Below are 19428 nucleotides of genomic sequence, written 5' to 3'. Positions count from 1 at the left end.
GTTTAACTCCATCTGCACATCATTTAATCCCACGTGCAGAAAAGGTGACATTTTGAGGTAGACGATGTCAGATTAGGCGCTGATATCTCTCAGCTATCCTGCACCAGCTGTTGTTTACATATGGCTCTTTTCATTTTGTTCCATATGCTGACTGGAGGACGCTATCACAGCTTAAGGCATTGTGCATTAATGCTGAGTCTACCCAAATGTAAGTCTATTTTTTCTTTGTGTTACTGAAATGAGAGGGACGCAGCCTTTATTCATCGGTAACCAACATGTACGGTGCACCAAGACCAAGCACCGGAAGCGTCTTTGCATATTCAATTCATGATGATAAGAGATGAAATAGCTCAAATATGAGTTTTAGAATTACTGTATATTTAGTTATATTGAATTGTGATTTGTATCTACAGACTAACCTTAACCAGGTATACATGTGCAATACAAAAACACACTGTTTTTGATTATCTAAACGATCGAAACACTGTAAGTTTGTCTGAGCTTCAACAGTCCTTAACAGTACTGTGCATGATGTGTGTTTTTTTGTGGTAACAGGAACATTTTTGCTCCTGTTACCATGTTTGAACAGTTTTCTTTTGCTTTTCATTTAAAACTTTGATTAAGGGGAATTTCTCCCTCTTAACTATACAGGACAAGCAGCACCAAATATGTTACTTGAACTTACAAAGAAGGCTATTTATTACCCAATAAATTTAGATTTATCTCCTGAAGGTGTTGCTTACAGTTACAGTACAACATCAAAGTATTTATTCAGAGTAACCTCATTGTAAATAGTTAAATGAATGAAAAAATAAACACTATTTTGTGCAAATGTCTTTTAGCCATAAACCAGTAAATTCACATTATGTGTCTTACTCTCCTTTGTCAATTACACCCTCCAGTAGTATTATTGTGAATATAACAGCAATTCTTTGACATTAAAAAAATAGAAATGCACGTTCCTTTTGTGTGTCACATCTTTTATCTATATGTGCTGCCCACAGTGTTCAAGAATATGTATCACAGCCTTTTTCACAGATAATTGTACTGTATAGCAAATAATACAGTATTCACATGATCAGTGCAGCAACAGGTATCTCTGCTCTTACATGCTTCATACTTATGTTATTATTATTACTTTGCTCTAAACAAAATGTTTCACCGGGTTTTCTTCCAGGTTTAGAAAGGACAAATACAACGATTTGCAGTTGCACTACATTTACATTTACAGTTATGTGCTGTCATTATGGTTTTAGCTACTTTATAACATTGTATATATTTCTGAAAATATAGTAATAACTGCTAGTGTTAACTAGTTGTTGTTTTTAAGTCTTCCACTCAGTTCCAACCATTTAAAACAAAAGGGAGCAAATTTCTCCCACCAACATCATCTAAAAGGCGAAACTAGGATGCAAAGAAAAGGCTGCTGGCTGATGAACATAATAACTCAGGAATAAGGGGCCACAGCTAAAGATTATTCCCACAATCTACTGATGCAGGCCTGCTTTCACTGTGTACTATGTAGAGGAAGTACTTCTGTGTATGTGTGTGAGCACATGGTCATATGAGTGTGTGTAAGAGAGAGAGAGAGAGAGAGAGAGAGAGAGAGAGAGAGAGAGAGAGAGAGAGAGAGAGAGAGGGCATGCGTGAGAAAGTCATAATAGAACTGAGATGGATATAGATGGGCAGGTCTTCACCCTGTATTTCCCTAATGAGGCCAGAAAGGGGGTTACTACAGGTCAGATTATGCCACTGACACAGATTCCACACAAAGAGGCCAGTCCTGCTGCTCTCCTGGGAAGCACACTGGAACCACAAAGACAGAAAACTGTTGCCTCACTCACTATTCGTCTCCCCTGGAATGCCAAATTGCCCTTCCCACCTACTGACATGTGTCTCAACCTGAATGTCTGTCCTGAACCTGTCTTTAGATTACACAGTCCAAACATTTACGCAAATGATTTCGCTGTATAGTCAGCCCGCACTGGTGGCAATTGTTGCATATTTTAGGTGGAGCATAAAGACAGATTTTGTTGGAAATTAATTCAGCCGGCAATGGCCAAATAAGTTCCACTCCAGTTACCATAGTTTTTTTGTGTCGCAATCTATTCAAAGGCAGCCAACAACTTGGCAGCCTGTGTGGTGAAATGAGAAGAATGGCCATTTGTAGTCATAGTATTCAGTAGGCTAGACACAGAGGACAAGGCAGGACAGGAAGGCTTCAGCTTGCTCTTTAAATGTGGGAATGCATGGAGGACGGGTGGGGGTTCTGGTAAAATTAGAGTAAACATGGAGAGACTGGACTGTGCTGCAGTATTACCACTAATTAATGATAAAGTGTAAATCCCCCTATGCTTATATCCAAAAGGTAAAAGCTGGACAGATGGAGATTATAAAGGCGTGTCAACATATGGCACATTATTTTTAGACAGCTGAGTGACTTTAACTAACCGTGGGACGCTGGACTGGTTGAAACTCGCCCCGTCCACACCCAGCACCTTGTCCCTCTGGTCGTCTGCCTATCATGCCAGCAGCTGCATTCAAACAGGGTTGGTCCACACTATCGAATGATGCCTCTACGTAATGACCCCACAACTTAAACCAGATTATCCCAAGGCGAGTGACATCATCCCCCCCTCCTCTCTCTACTTCTTGCTGTCCTGTGCCATCAAGAGGTTACTTCGGGGCATTCCCTCTTATGAGTTCAATGGCCACACTGGCTGCCATGCATGCTCACCCAGCTGTCACCTGGGACTGACCTATCACAAAGACGCCATAGTTCCCTCTATTTGGGGTTGACACATTTTGGACACAAATGTAGGACTGCATACAAATTTGCAAAAGAGAAAACATCAGTGACATTTTGAGATGAGTGATACTGGTACTAACTGTGCTCAAAGCATCCCTTAGAAACTCAGCTTGATAAAGTAAGACAAATTACACTAATAAGTTTGAGTCAAGTACTTTATTTTCTCCCTTTGTCATGGGTGACACACAGAATGGATCAGTATGAAACAAATTTAGGCGCTTCAGAATATGAGTCTCCACAACAACTTCAGAATTTCTTACAAAAGATCTTACAAAAGAACATTTTCCCCAAAATATTTGTCCCACGTTACAACAACAAATCGAGTGCAAACTGCAAATGGTAAAAACGGGAGCTGAACACAGGAGGGCCTTGGCGGTCGGTCACAGTGCTGGGATGATTTGCTCGGTCGAGGACTCTGGGAAAGTTACGCCTTCTCGTATGTGCGGACCGCTTGGACGCCCTCAAAGGTCAGGGTCTGGGAAGCCGAAATCAGAGGACACACCATGTTACATCAGGGGCATTTAAAACTCAGCTGCAAGACAACCATGCAACCATGCACATGTTATGTAGCATTTTTTTTATCTGTCTTTCATCAATTAGTGCATCATTACAAATAATTTAATAAACAAACTGTAAGCCTAATCATGACGTGCAACCATTTATTCACTACTGCAGGCTTTCCAACATGCACCACTATGATGTGTGTAACTGAATCTTACCATCACCATCTTCCCATCCTTGATCTCTCTGATGAATTTTGTTTCTTTGCCATCCCACTTCTGCACATGCACAAGCTTGTCTCCATCCATGGTGAGAGTAGACTGCAAGCAGAGGCATGGTACAGTCTGAGGAAATCTTTTACTTTTCATTTAGAGCCAGCATCACAGTATGAGGGCATTTTTATTTTATTTTATTTTTTTTTTTTTACAAATGACAGTACAATCCTATGGACTGCAGAGGGTTCGGTGAGGATGGTGCACACTGTTGCTGAGCTTACTTTGACATGTCTGTCATCAGCTGTGGTCTCATCAAACTCCTCTCCCATTTTGAAGCTGATCTCAGTGTTTTTGAAGGTGCTCAGGGTTTTCACCATCACTTTGTCCCCATCTTTGCTGATCACAATAGTTGGTTTGGTGACATTGCCCACTTGCCTTGTGGCAAAACCAACACCTGTCCAGAAAGCACATAATTCCAACAGTGCTGGGTTCAATATATTGGCCATTAATCATCACAGTAGCGACTGATTCACTAGATAATTATATGCACTGATTTGCGCGAAAAACAACTTTATGCAACAAAATCATTTGCATAAAATCCAAATTCAAATGTACTCACCAAGTGCTTTCATGTATTCATCAAAGTTCTGACTGTCGATCAGTTTCCATGTGTTGCAGAAAGCATCAACCATTTTGATGATTTTTTGTGTCCGATACAGGAATGCAGAGGAATTGTGACGCCGACGGGTAGCCCCTGGTCTCCGTACAGTAAATCTAACGCGTGGCTGACTGGCTGACAAATTAATACTGTAAAAAGGGGCGGGGATTCAAGTCCGAGCTCGTGGTGTGGTTGGGTGTCTGGCACGCTTGCTGAGCCGCGATTGGTCAGTTGTGTGGCGAGAATACTGGTGAGAAAACCAGCGGCAAATTGTGCCTATAATTTATGGACTTTTATGAATGGTGATGATTAAATTGTCGGTCGTGCCGTGCGTAAAGGTGTGTTTTGCCCTTCTGAACAGATCACTTAAAGTCTTTGTAGAATTCGTGGGTTTTATTCACAACAAAGCAAGTTGTCCATTTTCCATCATTATTTATGATAACGGACAAGGCACCGGGACACAGATAATGTATCATACAGTGGAGTGATTTTTTTTTAAAGATCACCACTGGGGGGCAGTATTGTCAATGCTAGGATTGTAGGGGGCACAGATTCTGGGTGACATTCAGTCCATTGTTTTTACTGCACAATAGAATCCAATAGAATAGAATAGCGTGTTGGGCAGCTCCAAATGTATGAATGAAAGGAACAGTGGTGTGTAAAAGTAAAAAAAAAAGAAAAAAAAGAAAAAAAAAAAGCACATACATGAGGTCACTTGTTCCCTCATTAAAACAAGATGAAAAAGGCAGATTTCTCTCACAGAATACCAAGCTGTTTAGCTATAGATTTATTAAAATGACTTACTGAAGACCAAGTGTAGTTAATGTGGTTTATTGTTCATAAAATACTTTCTGCAGACAGAATTTGACAAAGACTTACAGTTACAAACAGATGTCTGCTGTCCTAAGTACTCTACAGTGGACGAGTCCTCGTCAATAACACTAATAAATGATACTGCTTGATACAAAAAGAAATACTATTATATCGTCAAACTGTTTTCCTCTTTTGCTTCAAACAGAAAAACTCAGTAAATTTCCACTATGAAATTCTTGGCACTGATCCAGGCCAGATTAACACATAAAAAAAATGCAAGCAGCATAGAAAATCTCTTATCAATTTACCAAAACAAAACATACTATATATGACCATAGTTGATGACACATCATATATCATTACATTTCCTCACATAAATTATCTGTAAATCTGTTAATTCCCTGATGTTCAGACATTGTAGTGCATGCAAATGAAATGTGAATGTTTAACACGCAAGATTAATCTCATAGCAAATCAGAACTCTTTTTTTCTGCTTTCATGTTCAGTGAGAATAATGGTGGTTGGAGGCGTTTGAATTCATAATGTTATTTGGTATTGTTCTTGAGCGAGACTCTAATTACCTGTGGAGCGCAGTGTGGCAGAGCAGGCGGAGACAGTGTGGGGGTAAAGGAGAAAAAAAGGATGAAAGAAAGACAAAATTGGGGAAGTGTTGAAGGAAAGAGAAAGAAAAGGAAGGCAGAGGTAGAGTGAGAGAGGTAGAGATTGAGGTAGGGGGACAGAGCAGCACGGGGGCTTCTCCATGCTAAGGCCTGGCTCTCCTCTCTCGCATCAATCTCAGCCAAGCTCATCGATGAAGCCCAGAAATCCACATTTTGTTCATGGGGCAGAGTGACCGGCGTGCTGTAGAAAAGGCCCTCCACTTTTTGTTATTATGAGCCGCAGCAGAACATAACCATGGTTTTTTACCTTCCATTGCAACTTGTAGACTAGACAAGCCAAAATTTAAAAACAGTCAGCTGGAGGCTGGTATAAATTTGCAAACCTGACATACAGGTTATACAAAACAGTTTATGACATAGGAACTCTAGCTATCAAGAGCTTCGCCATGTATCTACCAGTTTAACCTTTAGTGGTAACAGCAAAAACAAAAAATGAGAAAACACTCGATTAGAAACTGTTTAGTCTGGGCCTCTCACTTAATGTTTATACAGAAGGTAATAGCCCAAAACGTTTGATTTGTGAAAGGAACAATCATCTCCCAGTATCCCAAAGAGAATAAAAAGGTGGCTGAACAGAAATAAATTAGAATAAAAAGGCATGTTTTTTTGGCTGATGTAATTTTGAGTACTGGCAGAGTGGGACAGTGAAACAGAAAAGGGAGTCATATATCAGTCATGTGGTCAGTAATATTGCATAGACGTAATGCCAATTACAGTCACCAGTTTCAAGACAGCAAAGCAAAGTGCCAAAGATGAAAGCCCTTGTCCTCCTCCTCTGCCTATGGCTGCTCAGACAGGAGAACAGGGAGGGATTAGATGTGTTTGTCAGGTTTGTAACATTAGGGCAGAAATACAGTATGCAGAGGGAATGAGATCAGTTTTTTGGCACAAGACTGACGTCGAGTGGATTGTCCTGATTGCAAAGTGGTGTCTCACTGACCGAGTGTGAGCATGTAGTAACAGGAAGCTGGGATTTGGCCATGTAGCCAAAGAAGCTGGGCTATCTGAACACCCCAACATTAATGGACAGCGCCACCTCTGGCTTCCTGGTCTTGGTTGGCCCGGTCTTCTTCTCTGGTGCAGCCCCCTGAACGCCATCAGAGCCTGCAGCCTGTCCTCTAAAACTGAGCAAGCATAGAGGACTTTAAACAGTAATATCCATGAAATCATAATCACAACGTAATATGCATTTTCTGTACTACTAAACCTGTGAGTAAACAAGTCCCACCCTTTCCTGAGTTGCTCTGCTTGCTCTCTCAGCCTCTGTTGGCCCTGCTCATCCTCCAAAGTGCAGAAGTCTCTGTTGCTGTCAACCAACAGGTTCTGTGCAATGTTTTAAGAGAAGTAAATATTTAAAAAAAAAAAAAAAAAAAAAAAAAAAAAAAAAGCTTTAAAATGACTTATTTTAAAACATTTGTTTTTTCTTCCATTACCTTGATACCAATTGTGTCACCATCTTTGAGGTGGAACGGTGCTCCCAAGAGTGATTCTGCCTTTTTCTTCTTTTTTCGTTTGGACACCTGCTGGCTCTGTGCATAAAAGACACAGAACATACTATTAATTGGCACAAGATGCTCAATGTGTAAGAGGGAGTTGATTTTCAGGATCTGATAAATCGATGATGGAAAGGAAAATACATCTTGTTCTTTCTCAGAAATGTGCGTCATCCTTTCGTACCCAGCTGGAGATGGTGTCCCAGATGTGTTTGTCTGGCTGGTGTTTGGCCAGCAGCAGGGAGTCAGGGGAGAGGCCGTAGTGTGCTGCCACGGTGGTGCGCAGCGAGCGGGCAGAAGAGTCACGGGATGCGTCCCAAACCAGCTCCTCAGGAGGGTAGTAACACCTCTCCCCTGGTATACCCATCTGAACATGCAGCATCACCTCCTTGGGGCTGAGAGAGGAGGAAAGTAATGACAAAGGATGAATTGGAAAAGAAGGAAGAAATCACAAAAGATGGTCAAGACAAAATGGAGAGTCATTTCTCTTCACTTGTTGGGGTGCTACATAAGATTACCCATAAACCAAAACCAGCAACCCCTCATCCTTACCCAAGATCCTCCTCTTTCAGTAGTTGTTGCACACAGATGTCTGTGCCACTGGTTAGCTTCAACTGCCTAAGCAAGAGGAAAGCAAACAGAAATGGTCACGAGGAAAAGCAAAGACTGGAAAGTTCTGCACTGATCACGATCAAAGAGTAAGCCTAGTGTACATTTTTTGCCTATTTTATTTTTCAGCATTTTCATATGTATGTGTTGAGATACACGTACCGCATATTATGTATGCATCGGTCTCTTCAGCCTTACTGCTCCTCTTTCTAATATTGCCATTTTTATCATTTGCCATTTTTATTATTTGCTACTCTGTTCTCAATGTTAAGATGCACAAATAAAATGTGATTCACTGATTGATTCAAAGTGGCAATAAATGATTTGTGAGAAATAATGAAGTAAGAGGATATTTGAAAAGGAGGGGGATTGTGCGTACCTCAGCGTGAGTTGCTGTCCTCTGAGGATACGTGCCAGCCTCTGTCCCTCCAGCTGCCAAACACGCAAGAATGCCGGAGTTGGCGCACACACACTCTGAAGGGCAGGCAATGTCAACACCTGGAGCAGATGGAGACACACAGGTAGAACAAAAAGAGACCAGACTGAGTGGAGACAAGCATAACACACACATGCACACACACTTTGTGTAGGCTGAATTGAGGTCTTCTATACAACAAAGGTAAAGTTTTGTTTAAGATCCACCACAGCATAAAAATTTCCTTTACATACAGTAAAAATATAATGAAAATGTATCATCCAGCTTTATTTCTCAACCTTAAAACAAAAACAGCTGTCCATGTATAATGACAGAAATGCCCAAATGAAAGCTAAAGTGAAAAGCTTGTTGCAGCGTTTGTTGAAATGGACCTAAAACCAAATGCACTCCCACCCCTAGGTCAACAAAAAAACTGATAAGAGGTTACTAATGTTTTAATGTTTTATATGATATGGTATCAGAGGAGATGAACTTGCCACAACAAATAAGAAACTCTGTCACCACATGCACTACCTGAGTTTTGAGATCCTCCAGCGTAGCCTCGTCTGTGAGCTCCACCTGCCCTGCGGTTCTCAGCTCTGCCATGCTGCCACCGGACAGAGGAAGCAAGTGACAGGGTGTGTCCCCTGCAGCCGCAGCCTCCAGCATCTGCCCGTCAGAGCAGCCGTTATCAGCGTGATTAAGGTCAGTTTCCATGGAGACCGTTGAGTTGTTTCGAGGATCCAGATAAAGCCACACAGACAGCTTGAGAAAACCCTGACAGATAAAGAGAGAGGAACGTGTGGCGACTGAGGCTGAGAGGAGAAATGGGTGCCAGTCATAAAAAAATGTTTAGTTAAGTCTGTTAAAATACCTTTGGAGGCAGCTGTCCCTCTGTGACAACCAGTGTCTCTCCATTACTTATCTTCAGCTCGGACAGAGAAGCATCCTAATGAAAAAATAAACCTCGACTGATGAGATACTGCAGAAAAAGGCTATGAAACTGCATAGAGAATAATGTATGTGGATGAAACTTTTATCCAAAGTGCTTTACATTTCCATGCCTACTTAAATATAATTTAGATGTGACTCTACTGAGAAGCTCCAATATGTTGTATGAAAAAATAGACCCATTCTGTTTTTTGTTATGTGGAGATGGATAGCACGATTACTGAAATTCCCCATTGCTGAGAGAATGCAAAATGTAAAGAACTCATAGAAATGTTCATTTATGTTGTAAAATCTCCAGAAATATTAAAGTACAAACTGTAAAGCACAGCTGGTGAGAAATTTTTTTGGTGCAGCTGCTTTACTTATATACTGTTAACAAGATCATGTCAATACTTAAATATTATTTCCATAATTGAATATTGGTGAGTCGGACCAAGTCAAAACCAGTGTTAATATAAAGACACCTTAATCAGTAAACTCTACTTCGCTGTTAATCAAAAACCAATACACTCACCTCATCCATCAAGGGCTCACCAACCTCCTCACACCAGTCGAGCCTCCTCAAGTGCCAGCTGTTGCCTACAAACACATATTTGAAATAATATATTGACACCCTGCAATTCTGTTTTTCCCCAAACATGTCAAACACACAACAATTGAGTCACCATGCAAATTGCTTGCCCCCAATGTAAAACTCACTCAACACAGAGCAAACAATATGGAGTTTTACCTTCAAGTCCCACAGCATCCAGCATTGCCTTCAGACACTGCAAATGCAACAAAAATCAAAAGATTACACACAGGTATTATAAAAGCAGCTGTCATAACAGAGCTACCCACAAAAGATACACCTGAATATTTTAAATCCTCACCTCCTTGACAGTACAAGTCTGCTCTACAATTATGTCCATCTCCATGCCAGCAGAGGGCGCTGCGCCAACAGAGAAGTGCAAGAACAGCTGTAAAGCAGAGAGAAAACATCAGTCAAGCATTTGAGAAGCTGATAATTTTCTGATAATCATTGCGTGATTGTTTTCCTTGAGCTCAGTTGCTAACATATGTAAGCCTAGTAGCTGAAGCTGACTTTTACCTCAGCAGCTCCAAGCACAACAGGTTAATTTAAGACTGTAAATAAAAAGAGGTTAGCTCACCTGTGATGCTTTAGGTGCAGTCCCAGGGCACAGCATCAGTGTCGTCATGAGCCGCACCCCTGCATCACGAACACTCAACTCCTCACACACTGTCAAAATCAACCAGGATAAGAAAATACAAGTTCATCCATTAAACTATATGCTATTACTTCAGAGGCTGATGGATTACTATACATAAATAGTTAAAACCAGGGAGGGAGTTGTTAAGATTTATGAGTGCTGGTGTACTTTCTTTCAATGTTTTCCTGGAATAAGATGTTTCTGCACCATTAACACTCCTGGTAACAAGTGACACAATACCTGGAGGAAGGAGTTTGCCTGTTCGGTCGATCTGTCTCAAACAGTACTCTGCACCTAAAAAGTCAAATAAATAAAAAATAAATAAATAAATAAACCAAATAAATATATATATATATATATATATAAAGAGTCAATTCAAGGATCCAAACAAATGCACACTTCCGCAATAGCTTCAGTAACAAATAGGATTAATATTATTTGCAATATATACAGTTATATTTGTATAATACTGAGCCTCTTGCCTGAGAGCTTCAGCTCCTCTATGGCCCTCTGTTTCACCTCACACAATAACTGGAACGGGAGACACAAAAGAAAAAAAATAATAATAAAAACTTTTTCCAAGGAATTTTTCAAGGAGAGAGACAGAGAGAGAGCAGGGACACACAAATTTTGAGGATGAATGTCAGTAACTGACCATATTTCCTGAGGCAGGAATCTTTGCTTTCTTCCTCCTCTCTTCTTTCTCTTTCTCCCCCTTTCTTTCTCCTGCTTCTTCTCCTCCCTCTCCTCCTTGTGTTCGGAGAGCCACCTGAAGCCAGCGGCAGTCTGACGGTGTAGTTACAGTGACGACATCTCCATTTCGATTGAACACACTGAGGAAATTGATGAGATGGCTGTAAACACACACACACACACACACACACACACACATACACCAAACACAACAGGGCTTGTGCACATGTGCCAACTGCAGCAGACTGACCTGCTGTCGAACAGCTGGGGCTCCAGCACCAGCAGTGCATCTCCGTCTTTCAGTGACAGCTCCTTTAACGTCCGCTGCATGTCCTCTGGAGGGAACACCCTCCAGCCGCTTGCCCCTCCCCCCTCTCCTGCCCCGTGCCCTCCTCTCTTCCCTGCCCCATGCTCCTGGCACAGAAGACTCTCCTGAGGCTCCCCCAGTGCGTCCCTCACCTCCCCTAGAGTTGCACCACCTGCAAACCCTCTTGCCTGCCGTTTCAGCCCTGGCCCCCCATTTTCAATCCTGCCTGCATCCTCCTCATGCTCCACCCCGTTCTCTACCTCCTCCTCCATATCTTCTCCCAGAAAGGGGCGAACTACTGTCAGCAGCACCGGCTCCCACTCGGCTCCAGTTAGGACAGTTGCACCACACACCTGAAGAGACAGAGGAGACAAGTGTCAACCATTTGAGATCTGGACAAGACAGTGGATTTGTTTGCCCTGTGTTAAACGATTACTTCAACTGTGCTGGAGTCTCTACTCACCTCTCTGCCGTTCCACACAAACAGGTCAGTGTTTGTATAGATGCCTGCACTGTACAAGGAGACATTATCATCTGCGAAGAGAAACACACTCAAAATGTTAGCTATCAGTTTCAAAAAATAAAGAGACACATTCAACGATATTACATAACATACACCCTTGTAATAAAATCATAATCAAAGTTAGATGATGAACGTTCATTTTGAAAAATACTGAGCCTGAATCTGTTACATTTGTTTTATGACTGCCCAATCATTTAAATTTAAATTCTGGACAAACTTGCAAACTTGATTCTCTTCAATCTTTAAAGTGGACAAAAGATAAAAAAAAAAAAAAAAAAAAAGGTTCACATACATCACATACTTATGAAAAAAAAAAAAACCTTTTTGGTGAATCTACTGTATGACTGTAATTCTGTTTGCATCTTTGTAATTAGTTATGAATGGTTTTTACATTTATTTGTGTGTTTGTTTTTCTTATCCCCCACCAACATGTTTAGTAATAATGACTTTTGGAAAGATGTGTGATTTGTGTAACCAGTACTGCTCAAAAAAAGAGAAAAGTAAAATAAATAAATAAACAAATAAATAGCTTCCACTGTGCTGTTGAGGTATTTTGCCAGGGTGTCTAACCTGTAAGAGTATTGTAGAGGTGGAGACCTGCAGGCAGACATTTGGCCAGAGTGAGAGCCATATCACCCTCCCAGAGTTCCTGCATCTGCACACACAAACAAGTAACACACACAGTTTACTGGCATTTCCAGAATCTCAAAACTCCACAGTAGCTAGTGTTTTTAGCCATGAAGTTACCTGGTATATGGCTAATCGCAGGTCTCCAACAGTCTTCCTACGGTCAAAAGTGAGGGTGGTGATCCTATTCTGCTCTTTGCTGATTGGCTGAAGGGCTCCGTTTTCGAGCCTATAAGAAGGCGCTAGGTGCAAGTGCAGCTCCACACTGTTATTGCTGGCTTCAAACTCCTCCCTGTAACAGGTGCAGCATGAACAGTGTGGACACATCAATAAAGTATGTGAGGAACAAATACTATAGCATACTACATAATATATAAATTAATAAACTAATTTGCTAAATGTCCTATAATTTAAATTCATTATTAAATATTTCTCCATATGCATGAATAAAATGGACAGACAGTTTTATCTGTTGTTTGTTTAGGGAAGTTGTTGCAGCACTAGGTTAGTTAGGATTTTCAACTACCATTACACTCATTGTAGGCTGCTCTGGATAAGAGTGTCCACTACAAAACTAAAATACATTATGATAAAATATGTGTATGTGCTTGTGCCTGCGTACCGCCTCTGCTGTAGTTTGCTGTTCTCCTCCTGAGCCATCTGTACAAGGTGAGGAGGAACTTTATACTGGCGATTCTTCCGGGCTGCACATGGAAAAAACACAATAAAGTATGTTAAAAGGTTTGTTCAGCCTCTCTTCACCTTCCCAAGTCGTCTCCACTAGCATATATCACAGTCGCAATCTGGATACTTGCAAAGTGCAGCTTTCTCCCTGAGGGACTCATTTATTCATGAGTTGAGAGCAGACAATCAGATATGTAAAAGTCAAAATGGAAAACACAAAATAGATGTTTAGATTTCGATCACAATAAAACTAAGATGAGGTTGTTTATAAGGATGGAAATATACACACAGGAAGTCCCTTTAGCGGGATTTTCCTATTTTTCTTCTTCCCTCCTAACTTGTTCTTCCTCTTTTTTGTCTTGTCTATTCTCTGATCTGCACAGGTCTTTTCTAATCCAAATGAAACAAACCACATCTATCACCTTCACTGGGCCTGTGCAGCTGTGTTTTCCTGTAGAACAGCATGTAGGCGCTCTCTTTGCCCTGGAACTGCTTCTCGATGTCAGACTCCCTGATGGAGGTCACTGTGGAATCATTCAGGTCAAACCAGTAGCTAACCTGTTGACAGACAAGACGATAAATCAAGATAAACAAGCAACAAACAATAACACCTAGATGTCTGCCTGGAATCGATATTAAAAAATGAAGTATGCGGTGGATCTGATGTCTGAGCTCTGGTTGGATAGGTTTACCTTTAAACCTTCTACTGATACTAAAATATATGCCCCTTCCTCAACAATACCTCTGTCTCAGGCTTTGGTTCCTGGTCTACTTCTTGTTGTGCGTCAGTGGTTCCTGCATCCAAAGCAGGGGAAGGATCAGGACTCGTGGTTTGGTCTGTCGGGGTGGAGGGCTCAGTCCCTGGGGTTGGTGGGTTTGCCTTCAGAGCCACTCGTGTACCATTAGACACCAAGATGAACACGTCATTGTGGGACTGAAGGAACTGCAGCAGGTAAAAAAGTAGAGAAACGGTTCATAATTAAAAACACAAGGGAAAAAAATAACACGAGAAAGAGGACATGATCTACATCCAGAGTGATCACTGACGCAAAAGAAAACTAGAGCACTCCTCTAGGAAGCTACACACACCTTGCCTATGGGACCGTAGTGTTTCCTGAACTTTTTGCTCCAGGAGGAACCAATCTTATTCATCAGTTTCTGGCCCAGCTGGTCCAGCAGCACACTCTTGGATGGCTCCTAGTGGAGGAAAATGAACAGCACCTAATTATTAATTACACCTCTTTCTGGTGATAAATTTACACACTGTTCATGTACATTATAAAATAATGCAGGTGGCAGAGCGTAGAGTTGGGTGTAGTCCTACCTGGACTATAATAGCAGTGAGGACAGACAGGGGGTCGTCCTCTTCTAGCTTTGGCTCACTCACACTGACCTCCTCAACCTTCCTCTTAGTCTTAGGTTTGGAGTCCTCTTCCTGAAAACAACACACACAGTGGTGTTGACTTCCTTGTTGCATGCACTACCCAGTTTTGCTTTTCAGGTCAAAAGGCTCACACGCAACTCTATTCACATACTGTATGTTATCTACATTTATAAATTCTATGCATCTGATAAAGTGTATAATATATTTTTTCATATGTTTCAGTATGCATTGCTGCTATTATTTTACAGACCCTGCATATATGCATATACTGATATCTTTCAATCATATATTACTTAATGTTATGTTTCAGTCCTGTAATTGCTGTTTTCTGTTTCATTCTACCGATTTGCTTTATTTTATATTTTATTCTGCAATAGAACATTGCTATTTTAATAATTATATTAGATATATCACATGAACTTATATAGCTATTGCTTTTTGCTGCTGCAAGGACCAAACTTGCTAACAGAGATCACTAAAGCTTCATCTTAAAACCCTCATACTGTGACATGCAAGTACAACTGATCCCCCATTTTTAACAATTCATGACTTATATTTTCTTTAATCTCTTCTGTTTAGTTCTCGTCCCCGTTTGCTCCACTGCTTGTTCTCACCGGTGGCTCCCACTGGCCAAGCTGATCGATGTCTCTGATGTACACGTGGTAATGGCCGCCATAGCAACCACCTTTATGGATAATGACAGAAAACAGCTCATAGGAGTAATCAGAGTCCTCTCCATCAGTCTGTGAGGAAGGAGAGCACACTGGGGTTAGTTATCACTCATGTTACTGTTACCAGGAGTTTTTGTAGAAAGCGAAGTGTCAGCACTAAAACCATGAAAGGAAACAATAAAGATGAGTTAAGTCAACAAGAATCAATTTAATATGTTTAAAAGCACCAAATTTGAAAGTACCTGTTCACAAAAAGGCCGCAGGTTGATGGTGAGGGGGAAGGTGTAGCGTCCCGTCTCCTTGTATCTCTCACATTTTGCAAAGTCAAAGCTGAATCTCAGCAAAGACATGGTCATGAAAGGCGGGAGCTTCCTCAATTTGGCAGACTGAATCATGGGAGAAAAGGCAGGGACAAAGGGACAGGCAAGTGTGAAACAGTGAGTGAATAATTTCAACAACAAAGTTTAGACATGAAAGACACTCTGATTTGTGTATTCCTCATCCTCTTGTTTATGTAATGGTCCATGGCACGTTATGGTTTTCAGTGTTCGTTCAAAAGTGAAATAGACACAAATACATAATCTCAGCATCTCTTAAGCTCACAAAAATCTGGGCGAGGGGGCTGACCTTGGCAGCAGTGACTAGCTTGTCACACTGTGCACAGCGGTAAAGGTTGTTGCCCTCAAACAGCTCTTCCTCTACAAACATGTTCCACAATGCCCCTTCCAGGCTACACAAACCACAGACACACACCGTCAGGTCCAGGAAGTCCTCCTAAAGAAGACAGACAAACATTTACACCACATCTGGGACAATTAATAGTTGCATGTAGCTCTTAGCATTTATTTTATTCAACTTTAATTGCTAGATGAAACACACTTGAACTGATAAAAAATACTTCAACTGTGATGAACTAAAGATAGATGAACCCCGACAGCAGATAAGAGGGCAGATAAACATCATGATCCCTGCACACTGGACACACGTAAACACACCTGTCTCTGGCTGACGTTGCCACACTCCTTGCAGACAATGCTGTTGACAGTGGTCCCATGGTACAGGCGGTGGATAAATGTACTACCACTCGTGCCCACCAGAGAGTGCTCCAAAGCACTGAACAGGATCCTGTTCAGCTCCTGCACATCGTGCTGATTCGTCCCCTGAGACAGTTTAGAAACAGAAAATGTTCAATTCAGGAACAGAGAGACATGGTCACTTTTATACTTTAAGCCAATCACTGACACACAGCAAATCTCCTACATTTTTCTTTATATGCCCAGAGCCTCTATCTCCTGCCCTCATCTATAGCTAAGGTTACACTTTCCATCTGAGGGGATTTTTGCAATTAATCAAAGTATCAGGTTTTATGAAATCACATCACTGCATGCACACATCCTGTGGCTGAATCTGCATATTTTTTGCCTACCTCTCCGTCTCTTCACTTGCCATTTATGCACATTATAATTGGACTGCATCAGGACAATGTGAAATTCCAGCAATGCAAATCTGATCACTTCCATATTCGGTTTGAAGAACTTCACTGCAACATGAGCTAAATCCAATTTTTGCACATCTTAGATGTGTCACGTGACGCACCCTTGTGGGATGGGATGATAAAAGTAGCACTGCAAAGACAAGTGTAACTTTAGCCAATCTGTCTTTGTCACACTTACTCCAACTCCCTCACTGACAAAGATGGAGACACAAACCTCACTACTGTTCCAGCCAAAGCTGTCGGTGAGGTCAGCGGTCGAGGCACTCTGCTGGTCCACTAGCAGCAGACGGGCGAACAGTCTCTGAAGCTCCAGTGGGATTACCCGGACCTGATAGACAGGGGAAACCTATGTGACAAACAGGCCTGGGCAACATGGACAAAGTGAAATTTCATAATATCCAACCAGACCTTGGTACTGATAGTGATATTAATATTGTCATGATATTGCAGATATGACAATCAGCACTTTCCTTAGTAGTTTTGCTTAGTAGTTTTTCTTAGTAATGTAGATAGGATGGCCAAGTAGGTAAAGGCAAAAACCAGAACACCTAGAAGAGTCTGATAAACTCAGAAATTTGTAAATTGTATCCTTAACTGAAACAGAGCCTTTACAACCGGGAAAAGACAACACGTACGCCATACGATACAATATTTCTATATCCAAAACTCCAGATGATATCTAGTCACACATCACTACAGAAAAAACAGCTTGATGTACATAACCCAGCCCTAACTGTAGGCTAATACACAAACATTCACTGCCCATTCATCAGCGCACCTGCACTCTGTAACACTTACTTTGGCATCTGGTTTGTCCTTGTCTTCAAGTCGGCCTAATTCCTCAGGCCCCAACTTGAACAGCTCCTCTGCGGATAAACACACCCAAAAGTGTCAACAATTAAGTCAGGTCACACTCTGGTTCTGCACCAACACACCTATCCTTGCATGTATCTATTTGCATGCTTTATTAATAGGCCTGATTTCTTATTCCCAGCAGAGGGGCAGGTTGTGTGGCCTCACCTCTGAACTCAGGGGTGAACAGCAGGGTCTGGAGCAGAGAGTTGAGGTAGCAGGTCCCTCCCTGGTTCTTGATGCCACACAGGCTGCTTCTTCCCCGGGGTGGGGGCGGCTCCTCTCCCCCCTTTACCACCCTTCCCGTGGAGGGACTGGGCGAAAACCCTTCCTCCTCTTCCTCGAAAAGATTCCCAAACATGCCTGCTTTGGTGATTTTTGTTGTTTTTGTTGTTGTTGTTGTTGCTGTTGTTGTTTTGTACCCGGTTCCCTTCAATTATCGCTGTCCAACAACTTGGTTAATACAAGGGGCTTGGTTGAGCCTCGCGTCTTCGTGTGTTAGCACTCCTGATTTGCCCTCTTGCTATCTCATCTTGGTCTTGCCAAGTTCTCTGTTGACAATGGCTGGGCTGACTCTGAAATAAGATGACTTCACGGGGCTAAACATAGCTACTAATACTGGGTGTGAATGCGTTTGAATCGTATTAGTCTTGATGGGCTAGCACGCTTAGCGATGCTACTGAATCGCAGAAATCGATGTGCGCCGTGACAGCTCAGCGAAAGGAAAAGGCTCCCGGCTGTCGATAACGTTAATGTTAGCTGTCACTTCCACTTGAAATGCTTTGAAAAACCTGCCTCCTGTAAACACACGGCCGCCAACACCGCTTACCTTCACGTCTCTAGTTTTGTTTTTACGCCAGACGGTTTTGAACACACGCTTGTCCTGCCTTTGTCTGTCTTAAAACGGGCAAAACACGAAACGTAAATAAAAATACCGTTGGTGAACAGTACGCAGCCATGTTTCTTCCCGACAGAAAGGACAGTGGTGCATTGTGGTACTTGTAGTGCCGCACGCTTGGTGAAACCCGGGTTCATGACTGAAAAAAAACTACATTCCCTGCAAGTCATCTCCCTGATGTTACTAGAGGATCATGGTAGTTGTAGTCTTTTAGCGCACAACATTGCGGAACCTGTCTCTCCCAGAGCACGGATTGGAAAATGTAGGCTACCCTGTGGAGGACTAAGGTTTTCTTTCACCTCTAATGAGACACTACACCAGCTGATTTCACAACAAAAAATAAAAACTTTATTTAGAGAGTTTTTCTTTTTTTTTTTTTCCAAAACAAGAAGTTACACAGTCCTGTACAAAATCAAGATAAACAATATTTCACTGCTGAGCAGACTGACTTGAAAACCTGCATTCCATGTCACATGGGTTAAATTCAGGCAAGAAGCTCAAATCTGATTTTTTTTTTTTTTTTTTTTACATATATTTCACTTGAGCTGGACAGATTTTCTGCATTCTGAACAGCAAAAATCCCCTGAAATCTGTTGTTTTCCCCCAACAGGATTCAAGCCACATTTGTTTTTGTTTTTCTTTTTGCATATGCCGTGCATGTCGTCCATATGTATGTCTGGGGTGATTCATTTCTGCATCTTGTCCATATGTTGTGCAACAGAAGACTCCACCTGTATTTTGATACCTTGACCTGGTTGTAAACAAAACAACTGTACCTGACGAGCAGTGTGAACATGTGAGAAAATGCAAGTGCAGCGTGGACAGTCATATCAGATCTGGACACTTTTAACTGGAGGTTTGGACGGTCACTCCAAACACCAGATTTGAGAATCAAATTTAGTTTTGTCCTGCAGTGTGAACAAAGCCATAGTTGGCAGT

General features: G+C 41.6%; 2 protein-coding genes across 3 annotated transcripts; both read right to left on the bottom strand.

Annotated features, from left to right (window-relative positions):
- Positions 1–2946: 2946 nt before the first annotated feature.
- fabp7a (fatty acid binding protein 7, brain, a) lies at positions 2947–4311 on the bottom strand. Its single transcript, XM_030044622.1, has 4 exons — positions 4145–4311; positions 3807–3979; positions 3529–3630; positions 2947–3284 (listed from the first exon to the last, which is right to left on the bottom strand). The coding sequence occupies exons 1-4, from the start codon at positions 4215–4217 to the stop codon at positions 3234–3236; spliced, it is 399 nt and encodes a 132-aa protein (XP_029900482.1). The 5' UTR covers positions 4218–4311; the 3' UTR covers positions 2947–3233.
- Positions 4312–4998: 687 nt separating this feature from the next.
- On the bottom strand, positions 4999–17952 carry usp40 (ubiquitin specific peptidase 40). 2 transcript variants are annotated; one of them, XM_030044685.1, is made up of 31 exons: positions 17760–17952; positions 17538–17605; positions 16954–17067; positions 16240–16404; positions 15872–16018; positions 15487–15630; positions 15188–15316; positions 14514–14624; positions 14279–14386; positions 13932–14132; positions 13612–13747; positions 13128–13209; positions 12626–12797; positions 12449–12533; positions 11819–11889; positions 11299–11708; positions 11011–11188; positions 10838–10886; positions 10596–10649; positions 10296–10384; positions 10017–10103; positions 9875–9911; positions 9659–9723; positions 9068–9142; positions 8728–8970; positions 8158–8276; positions 7722–7787; positions 7354–7564; positions 7110–7205; positions 6905–6999; positions 4999–6800 (listed from the first exon to the last, which is right to left on the bottom strand). In XM_030044685.1, exons 1-31 carry the CDS (start codon positions 17950–17952, stop codon positions 6677–6679), a joined length of 3924 nt encoding a protein of 1307 aa, XP_029900545.1. In that variant the 3' UTR covers positions 4999–6676. The 2 variants fall into 2 exon arrangements, with proteins under 2 accessions (XP_029900545.1, XP_029900547.1); XM_030044687.1 differs by having other exon boundaries at positions 6677–6794.
- Between the last annotated feature and the right edge of the window lie 1476 nt (positions 17953–19428).

Source organism: Myripristis murdjan, chromosome 22 (assembly GCF_902150065.1).
Source record: "Myripristis murdjan chromosome 22, fMyrMur1.1, whole genome shotgun sequence".
Lineage (NCBI taxonomy): Eukaryota > Metazoa > Chordata > Actinopteri > Holocentriformes > Holocentridae > Myripristis > Myripristis murdjan.
This window is presented reverse-complemented; position numbering and strand designations above follow the sequence as displayed.